We start from the raw sequence: 9,928 nt of genomic DNA, 5'->3' as shown, positions 1-9,928 counted from the left end.
TTTAGAAACATAGATTCATATTTATTTCCATCTCTTGTAGTCAACACATTTGTTACATAAAAATCTCACAAATGCTTTGATAACCCTTTGTCCCTGTGGAATACGATCCTGGATTTATCCTTGATACAACTTGATACTTCTACACTTGGAAGCATATTCGAGACCGAGTCATTCATAGAGAGTTTCTCTAAACTATCAGGACTTGGATGCAAGATGAAGGTGTTGTCGCTCACAACTTAGGAGCCATTAGCAGAATTACCCCACCCATGACTTAGAGTCAACTACTGTAATTTTTGCCCTAAAGATCTAGAGGACATTTCGTTACAACTCAACTTCACATACAATGAAGTTTCCGTTCAGATTATGGATTGGAAAACAAAGGAACTAGGAAATTGAAAAAAATTCATTTAGTGAAGGTGCTTTGGCAAAATCACAACATTGAAGAAGCCACTTGGAGAAAGAGGATAAATTAAGAACCATTGTATCCAGTTATCTCTTCCACGGATACCTCAGAGTCACTGACCCTTTTTTTCATCGCATATGATATCGTGAAAAGGGATCTCAAAGAATCAAAACCGCATTGATTGAAAAATGGAGGGAAATGGAAGAATGAGTTAACGCGTACTATGACTTAGAAGAGGATCGAGTCTTCTACCACACTCAGGAGGAGCGGTCGGATGATGTTAGTGAAGACTTCTCATCTAGTTCGGGACCGTAGAGTCATTAGTGAGTATGTACATAGTATCTACGTGTTGTATGCATTATTTGTTTACACTAACTCATACCCCGATTTCAAGGATGGAATCTTCTTTTAAGGGGAGGGGATGTAACACCCTGCCTGAAAAGCTCCTTAGGCCTTGACCTTAGTAGTCTTAATCCCAATTAATTAAGAGTTGGGCTATTTGAGAATAAGAACAATTTTGAATACTTGAATTGGAAAAAGGGTTGTATACTTTGGGTTTAGTAGAATTATTAGAAGATTCTAGTGTAATATTGATTTTGAGAAAAATGAATATTTTTGGAACTTGACTTGACTGGTTTAGTAATTTTATTTTGGAGATTTTAGTGCTTTATTAATTTTGAGGTAACATGCCAAGAGGTCAATGGAAGAATGACACATGGCATATTGGAGGGTTGCCACATTAATGGGCTAAGTAATTTAGATTAAATATTTGATAGAATTTTGAGAAGGCTCAAAGAGTGGTTTACTAAGAGCCCAAGCTTTTTAAGTATAAAGGGTTAGGAGAGACACTAATAATTTAGGCCCTACTTGATGGAAATAAAAATTTAGGGCCCTAATGTACTAAGGATGTGATGGGCTAAGGATAAGATGTTAAAAAGTCTTAGGCCCAACTTGGAAGATATAAAATTTTAAGCCTTTCTTGAAGGACACTAGAAAATAAGGCCAATGTAAAGGGCATAAAGTCATTGGGCCTAACTTAGTAAGAGTGAAGGCCTTAGGCCTAACTTGGAAGATATAATATTTTAGACCTCACTTATGGGATACAAGACTATGGGCCTAACTTATTACACCCAAGATATTAAGCCCAACTTAGTAAGCATAAGGTCATTGGGCCTAACTTAATAAGATTGAAGACATTGGCCCAATTGAGAAAAGACCCAAATATTAAGACCTAGCCCAGTAGGCCTTTGAGGCCATAGATAGACCCACAAATCTGGACATAAGGTCCATATAACCCAAACCAAAGCCCACAACCAAGGCTTGCACAAATGGCCCAACAAAAGCCCAACCCATAAAGTCCAAAGTCTTGTCTTTTGTTTCATTCTTCCAATTAAAGCTCACATGCAGCATTCCAATGGTTTCCCCCAAGCCCAAGAAGTACCACATGCCCCTAAAGTTCCCACTTGACTACAATTAAGCTTCTAATTTAAGTTAAGGGCATTAATCAACTTACATATGATTAGTGACCTCTAAATCATGTTTTAAGCATTTTTCTTTAAATCATTTGCCACAATTTTTTGATCTGAAATTTATTGATTTTATTATTGATTTACATTATTCTTAGATTAGTTTAGAATTTTAATCTTGACCCAACACATGCCAATAGAAGAAAAACCATGTCAATGCCCAAGTCACCACCACTCGGCACCTAGGTGTACCTCCATGTACATTGCACCAAATCACTCATCAGCCTGCAACATTTACACCATTTTCTCAAGAGAAATTTTATCATTTAACCTCACCTTAACCCTCCTAGTTTATTTCTAGCATTGGATGAATTGGCTCCAAGAAACCAAGCCAAGAAACCCAACCAATTCCATTACAAGCCTATTTGAAACCAAACCGAGTGGCCTTGTTCAATTGAATTTTCTGCACCTATTTTGGTCACTACCCCATGCCACCTTCCTTGTATTTTGTCCCTCACTCCCTTGGAAGTACTTCAAATCACTCAAGTGCTAGCTTACCCATCTGCCTCCCCAAGATTGCCCAACCGATTGGCTCAAAGAGAGGCACTCCCTTGTAATCACTTGGTCGAAGCATCACCCATTTTGCCCCTTTCTTTGTCCACCCAAGCATGATCACTTAGTAGCCACTCCTGCCTTTCTTCCTCTCCTGAAAAAGAATTCAAATGATGGGCATAATTCCCTCAAATCAGACCAAGAGGATGGGACAAAAGAGGATAAAAAATCTAGACAGCTTTGAAGGAAATCCATAACCGTAAGCTATGGCTTGCTTGTCTTGTGAATTTTTGTTTCAAAAATTTGAATCATGAAGCCTCTTCACCTATGAGAATTTTTGTTTCAAAAATATGAATCATGAAGCCTCTACACCTATGAACATCTTCTAGCTCTCTTGCATGATGAAATTATGACACTTTAGACCACTATTAAACTGAACCAAGTGATGTCACACTTGGCATTTTGCACTCAAGCACTTTACCTCCCACCTCCACCACTCACATTCACTTCCTTGGAGCCAAAACTAACATCCCCTTCCCCTCTTGAAGCCTATACATACCTCCCTCACTTCTCCATTTCTCCACAACTCCCCTCCAAGCATTCTCTTGAGTCTTGAGAGCATTTCTCCCCCTTAGTGAGAAATCGAGTGAAATCGAGTGAAGTTCTTGAGTGTTCTTGACTGAAGTTGTTTTGAGAACTTTAAGGGCCACGATTTCTATAAGTAATCTTGCCCTATATTTTTTTAAGTGTTAGAATAACATGTTAGGTTTTAATTTATATCATGAGAATGAGGTTTTGATTGATTTTAATTAAGGTTTAGCATGTCATGCCATGGCTAAAACTTTGACCCAAAGTAATTTATTTCATCAAAACATCAAAGCTAACCCATATGATATGATTTTATATGATTCACTAATGTCTTGTAATGAATTTTGAAGGTTTAATTTTGAGGTTGGAAGCTAGCCATAAAAGGATTTAATTCTATCTTGTGTTGAACATCTAGCATGCATCGGTTTTGATTAGTTTATGCTTAACTTATGTAGTTTTGATTATTTTACCTAAGCTTGAATAATATGCATTTAGAAAAGCCTTGTAATTGGGATAAGAATGTAAATGCATAATTTAACTAAGTTTTGAAACATCTTTGAGTAAGGAAAGCTAGAAACATCATGCATATGCTTAATAGATGGTTTAGTGAAAATTACAGTCTTGAAGCCACGTTTAAGTGTTGGGATGAACTTGTATGACCTGATGACTATGTTTTAATTATCCCTAAGGTTATATTTACTGTTGGCACTTGATGAATTTGAGTACATATGCATCCATAGAGGTTGAATAGTTGAAAGCACATCTAGGCCTTAATGAAATGCATGCCACGGGTTTTGTGTGATTAGCATAGTTGCACTTTGATTTTTGAAATTCTAAGGTCATATATGGATGTCGAACATAGAAAATATATGGGTTGTGAAGTTTGGTAAATTTTGGAGCCCAATTGCAAATAGTGAACATTTAGGGCCTTAGTGAAATTTTGCTAAGTATAGGGGCAGTTTTGGAAATACTAGTTCTTGAACCCTTTTGATCATGAACATCTTCCTTAATTATGAAATTCCTAACTTACAGCGACTCTTATTATAGCCACACCAATTTTCTAAGCACTCGACAAGTTTGTAAGTTAGCCTCTAACTTATTCTTAGATAATTTATTTATTTATTTTTTTAAAGGAAGATTTCATTCACTAAAGTAGATTCCGAATACATGGAGGGTAATCCTCCATAAAAGTATGTTCTCCCGAACATGTCAAAGCAAACTTAGCTAGCACATGTGCTACTACATTCAATCTTCTAGAAATATGATGGATAGACCAAGTACAGATTCTAGACAATACAAGCTTAATATCCCTGACCATTAGACCCGTGGGACTCCAGCACTCTTCCCTGCTTTTGTACTGCTTCAGAACCTCCAAAAAAGGGCCACCTTCCACATTTAGTTTCTGAATTCTCCCAGCACTCATAGACCAAACATCTTGTGCAGCTGAACATGACCAAATGGCATGAGTAACTGACTCAGGAACTCTGTGGCAGACTGGACAGAGGGGAGAATCAACCATCTTCCTTTTAAACAAGTTCACACACATGGGAAGGGACTCCTTGGCTGCTCTCCACAGAAAGGACTTCGTGGCTTGAGGTGCTTGCAGGCTCCACATTTTCCTCCAGGTCTTTGGATTATGATTCAAACTTGAGCACTGCCCCTTCCTATCTCCCTCCATTGTTCCTTGCAGATGGTATGCACTTCTAACAGTAAATTTCCCATTTTCTAAACACCTCCACGTCCTCATATCCTGACTATCACATTGGCTAATAGTCATCCTGCTGATTATCTTGGCCTCAGGTTCTGAGAAAATGGCATAGATAAGGTTTAAGTTCCATTGTCCAGTGTCTGGATCTATTAGCTCTGCTACTTTTGCCTCTGCATTTAGTATTCTTACAGGAGATTGCACATTAAAAGTAGAAAGGCTCAGGAGCCACTTGTCTTGCCAGATTTTTATCTGGGATCCATCACCAACTCTCCATAACATGCCCTCCATAAGTACATGCCTTGCTGAAAGGAAACTTCTCCATACAAATGAATCACTTGCCTTACCTTTTGTGAGAAAAAGTTTGATCCTGAGAAATATTTGGCCTTCAGAACCTGAGCTGCAAGGGAGGTAGGGTCTTGAATGATTCTCCACCCTTGTTTGGCCAGCAATGCCAAATTGAAAAACTCAAAGTCTCTAAACCCCATGCCCCCCTGATCCTTGGGTTTTCCCATTGTCTGCCAACTTAACCAGTGGACTTTTGACTTGCTATCTGTTTGACCCCACCAAAAGGACTGTAGTAGCCTGTTGAGAATCCTAATGATTGACTTAGGTAGTTTAAAAATTCCCATGCTGTACGTGGGGATAGATTGCAATACAGATTTCAGCAATATTTCCTTTCCACCTTGTGAGAGCACTTTTGTCTTCCAGCTAGCCATTTTAGATTTGATCCTGTCCACAATTGAAGTGAATGCTTTGGTTTTTTGCCTCCCAACATAAGAAGGGAGTCCCAAATATTTATCAAAAGGACCATGGGCTCTAAGCCCTGCTTGCTGAAGGATAGCCTGTTGTACCTCTTTCCTAGTGTTTCTGTTGTAGAATATGGAAGTCTTCTCTATATTGAGCCTTTGACCAGTGACTTCTTCATAATTGCTTAGTACATGTCAAAGCCTACTCCATTCCTCTAGCTTGGACCTACAGAATACTAGGCTGTCATCAGCAAACAGCAGATGGTTTACTTTCAGGCCACCACGAGCTGCTGGTAAACCAGAAATTAGGCCTTGATTCTCTGCTCTGTTAAGACTGTGACTCAAAAACTCTGAACATATTATGAATAGATAAGGGGAGAGAGGATCTCCCTGTCTTATACCTCTTGTAGGGTAGAAAATCTTCTGAGGGACACCATTAACCAGCAAGGAGTAACTCACAGTTGTAACACACTCCATAACCAGGTTCACCCAACTGACAGCAAAGCCCATTTTAAGCATAAATTTCTACAAGAAAATCCATTCCACTCTATCATAGGCCTTGCTCATGTCTAGCTTTAAGACCATAAACCCATTATGTTTACCTTTGAGTCTAGTTTGCATCGAGTGCAAAAGCTCATAGGCCACCACTACATTATCAGAGATCAACCTTCCTGGGACAAAGGCACTTTGAGATGATGAAATCAGGTTTGGTAGGATGGTTTTGAGCCTGTTTGCTATTACTTTGGAGGCAATTTTATAGAGAACATTACACAAGCTGATGGGCCTGAAATCAACAACTGATTGGGGGAGTTTCTTCTTTGGTATTAGAGAGATATAAGTTTGGTTAAGGTCCCTAAGGCCTTACCTGCCATTTAGAGCTTCAAGAATTGCTTTTGTAGCACTCTTCCCAACTGTGCCCCAGTGATGTTGATAAAAAACAGTTGGGAAACCATCCGGGCCAGGAGAACCAAGGGGGTTCATACCTTTAATAGCTGCTGTCACTTCCTCTTCAGTAAAGGCCCTAGTAATCCAGAGGTTCATTTCTTCACTTACACACGGTTGGACAGACTGCAAGGCTTCATCAATATTCTCTGGATGAGATGAAGCAAAGAGCACTTGTTAGAAATCTTGAAAGACCTTGGCTATACCTTCTTGGCTATGCTCTCTAACTCCTTCCTCACTGGTAATCACTTTGATTGTATTCATTTGTTTCCTATGAGTAGCACATCTATGGAAGTATTTGGTATTCCTGTCCCCATCCTTAAGCCACCTTTGTTTTGCTCTCTGCCTCCACTTGAGTTCTTCCTCTTCAAGCAGCTCATCTATTTCCTTTTGAATAGTTTTAATCAGTCCACAATTTTGGCCTGTGTCAGAGTCTTGAAGTCTTCTAAGTCTCTCTCTCTTTTGGTCAAGCATTCTCCTCTAAGTCCTGAATGCCTCCTTACTCCAAGCCTGCAATTTTTCTCTACAGCCCTCCAGCCTTGCTCGAGTGTCTTTAAGCTTAGTCCTTTCCAAAATTCTCTGTCTCCACACTTCTTTGATGAGCTCCTTGCAACCTTCCCTGTTGCTCCAAGCCACTTCATATCTGAATAGCCTTCTCTTTGGGACTACTTCGGAGTTGACACTTTGGATTAAGAGTGGGTTATGGTCTGAGCACTGTCCAGGAAGTACATGGGTTTGGTTAATATCAAATAGGTTTGCCCAATCCTCATTTATCAGGGCCCTATCTAACCTGGATTTAGTTAAGTCTAACCCTTCCCTTTTATTGCACCAAGTAAAGATAGAGCCTATAAAACTTGTGTCCATCAAACCACAATCAACCAAGGCCAACCTGAACTCTTCCATTTGTTTGAATGGGCGGGTTCCAAAACCAAATTGCTCATCTTGGTACATGATTTCGTTAAAATCTCCCATACATAGCCAAGGAGTTTGGATTCTAGAGTGAATTAATCTCAATTGGTCCCAACTTTCATTTCTTTTACCTTTGATTGGTTGACCATAGAAACCAGTTAGAGTTCTTTTGAGACTTGAGTTACTAGCATTTATCAGAAGAGATATATGTGATTGAGAATAAGAATCTAAATCTGCCTCCACCCCCTCCTTCCATAGAAAGGCCAGTCCCCCACTTCTTCCACGGCTGTCTACTGAAAAACTACATGCATACTTCAATTTGTCTCTAATCTTTTCAATCCTCTCCCTTCTGCACTTTGTTTCACTAAGGAAGATTATGTCAGGGCTCTTCTCCTTCACCAGAAGGTGAAGCTCACGAACTGTCCGAGGGTTCCCAAGCCCTCGGCAATTCCAAGCTAAGTGTTTCATGGCAATTGGCAGGGCTGGAAACCAACCTCTGCCAATTTAGCTTGTTTAGCCCTTCTCCTAGTCATAATAGGTTCTTGCAACTCCACCCCCAACCTTTTCTTTTGTTTCAAGCCATTAGAGTCAGTCATAACTGTGTCACTGAGGCCCAGTGAATCAATAGGGTCATGAACACCCATAGAGTTAAAACTTCTTGCTCTTCTCTTCCACGTAGGACCTTTACATGGCCTACTGGATCGTACTTTAATGGGTGACTTATGTGATGGGGAACTGACCTGTGGGTTATCCCTGACAGGACTAGAACTAGAGTAGTTCCCTTGTGCCATGCTGAGGCCTTGACTAGATGCAACTTGGTTTGAAATCCCATCCTCTTTCGACTGTTCTGCAGCCACTAGGGGAGACTGTAGGTTCCCACTGCTTGCCTGAAAAGGGATATACGGTTGGCAATTAGGTTTGTACATATTTCCTTTCCCTAGTAAAAGGCCACTCAGTTGCACATTGTCAGAAGTCCCCATCTCAATTAGCTCGAGACCTGCTCCAGTTTTACCCTGTTTGCTGGGCCCCGTCCCATCCCAGTCAGTCCTATTGTCCCCTGGCTTGTTTTGGCGCCAACTTCCTGAACTTTCAGAGTCTCCACCCTTCTTGCCAAAAAAGGAAGCATTTCTCTGCTGGGAGCTTGCCCTGAGCCACGTTCCATACTGCAACTCCGTTTCTTCACGTCGTTTTCCTCCTAAAAGAGGGTTTGGACAGGAGAGACCAGCATGCTTAATGGTCCCGTATTGGAAGCAAAAAGTGGGTAGTCTTTCGTACTTGAAAGGGATCCAGTATCGGTTCCCATCCATGTTAATAAATCTACCTCGTAGGAGAGGTTTGTATATATCAACTAAGACTCGAACCCTGAGAAAGTTTCCCCATGCCATTCCACTCGCATCGACATCCACTGACAGGACTGGACCCACTGCCAAGCCCAGCCTTTCTCCCATGGTTTTATTCATTCCAGCAAACGGTAACTCATGAAGTTGAATCCAAAAGGGTTCAAACTGGAAATTAATGTCCTTTGGAGCCAGACATCCTTCACAGTTGAATAAGCAGACTAGGGACCTGTCAAAGGACCAGGGTCTTCCCGCTAGTACACGATCTTTTTCTATAGGATTTTGAAACTCAACAAGGCTTCTATTGAATCCTAGATCCTTGAAGTGCACCTAGCCTTCCACTTTCCATGCCTTGCTCATAGTCGCATGGAATGCTCCTCTGTTTACTTCTTTTTCTGCTACTACAAGGATTGCTATGCACTTCTTACTTTTTTCTATAGATAGTAAAACTTCATCTTTTGGGACAGGGACTTCTTGCTTCTCCTCCTCCGTGAGCCTTAATCCCTCGTACATGTTTGATAATTCTTCTGCCGTATCCATACTCTGAGCCAACACTAAACCTGAGCCGTAATACAATCTTCAAACAAAGTTCAAGAGATTAGTCTCTACGTTCTGAAAGAAACAATAGAGAGGAAGCACCTCACCTCTCAAACCGAGAGAAAGGAAGGACTCTGTCTAATCTAGATGTGTGTAATTCAACAAATTCTGAATTTGATTTCTAGATAATTTATTTATGATTCTTGTATAAATGCCACATTCATATTATAAATGCCATTTTAGTGTGAGATATTATATGCTACATTGAGTATTTGATTATTTACTTACATGACATGTGAAATTTTTACCATTTTTAGCATATTGCATATAAATTTCATTTTCACATGCAAGCTTACCATATACGCACATATCATGAAATACATTTTTCAACCATAGCATGAAAATGAATTTTTTCATGTCCCCAAAGGCTATGATGGAGAATTATACTAGTGGAACTCCTCTATCCGCTCTGGAGTGAATAAAAATAGAGCGGTAACCCCTGGGTTGACAAAGAACGGTTAATAGGCTTCGAATGAATTTTTTTTTTTTTTAAAGAATGATGTCTGTAGACAAAGACGAAGTGTCAACCATGAGTTGTGCTATGGTCACCGACGGGTGCCATAGTGCATATGAAGAATCGTGTTGCTACCATATGTATGTTGATGATGACTTTAATAATCATGAAATGTTATGTTTTTGAAAGCAATGAGATATGAAATGTTCTCTTTCAAAATATCATG

General features: G+C 39.9%; 2 protein-coding genes across 2 annotated transcripts; both read right to left on the bottom strand.

Moving 5' to 3' along the window:
* Positions 1–2,486: 2,486 nt before the first annotated feature.
* LOC122304700 lies at positions 2,487–6,879 on the bottom strand. Its single transcript, XM_043116969.1, has 7 exons — positions 6,612–6,879; positions 6,329–6,554; positions 5,865–5,956; positions 5,062–5,633; positions 4,291–4,966; positions 2,981–3,100; positions 2,487–2,575 (listed from the first exon to the last, which is right to left on the bottom strand). Exons 1-7 carry the CDS (start codon positions 6,877–6,879, stop codon positions 2,487–2,489), a joined length of 2,043 nt encoding a protein of 680 aa, XP_042972903.1.
* A 6-nt stretch (positions 6,880–6,885) lies between these two features.
* On the bottom strand, positions 6,886–7,782 carry LOC122304699. Its single transcript, XM_043116968.1, has one exon. The coding sequence runs from the start codon at positions 7,780–7,782 to the stop codon at positions 6,886–6,888; it is 897 nt and encodes a 298-aa protein (XP_042972902.1).
* Between the last annotated feature and the right edge of the window lie 2,146 nt (positions 7,783–9,928).

This window comes from Carya illinoinensis, chromosome 3, assembly GCF_018687715.1.
Source record: "Carya illinoinensis cultivar Pawnee chromosome 3, C.illinoinensisPawnee_v1, whole genome shotgun sequence".
Classification (NCBI taxonomy): Eukaryota; Viridiplantae; Streptophyta; class Magnoliopsida; order Fagales; family Juglandaceae; genus Carya; species Carya illinoinensis.
The sequence above is the reverse complement of the archived record's forward strand: the minus strand, read 5'-3'. Positions and strand labels throughout refer to the sequence as shown.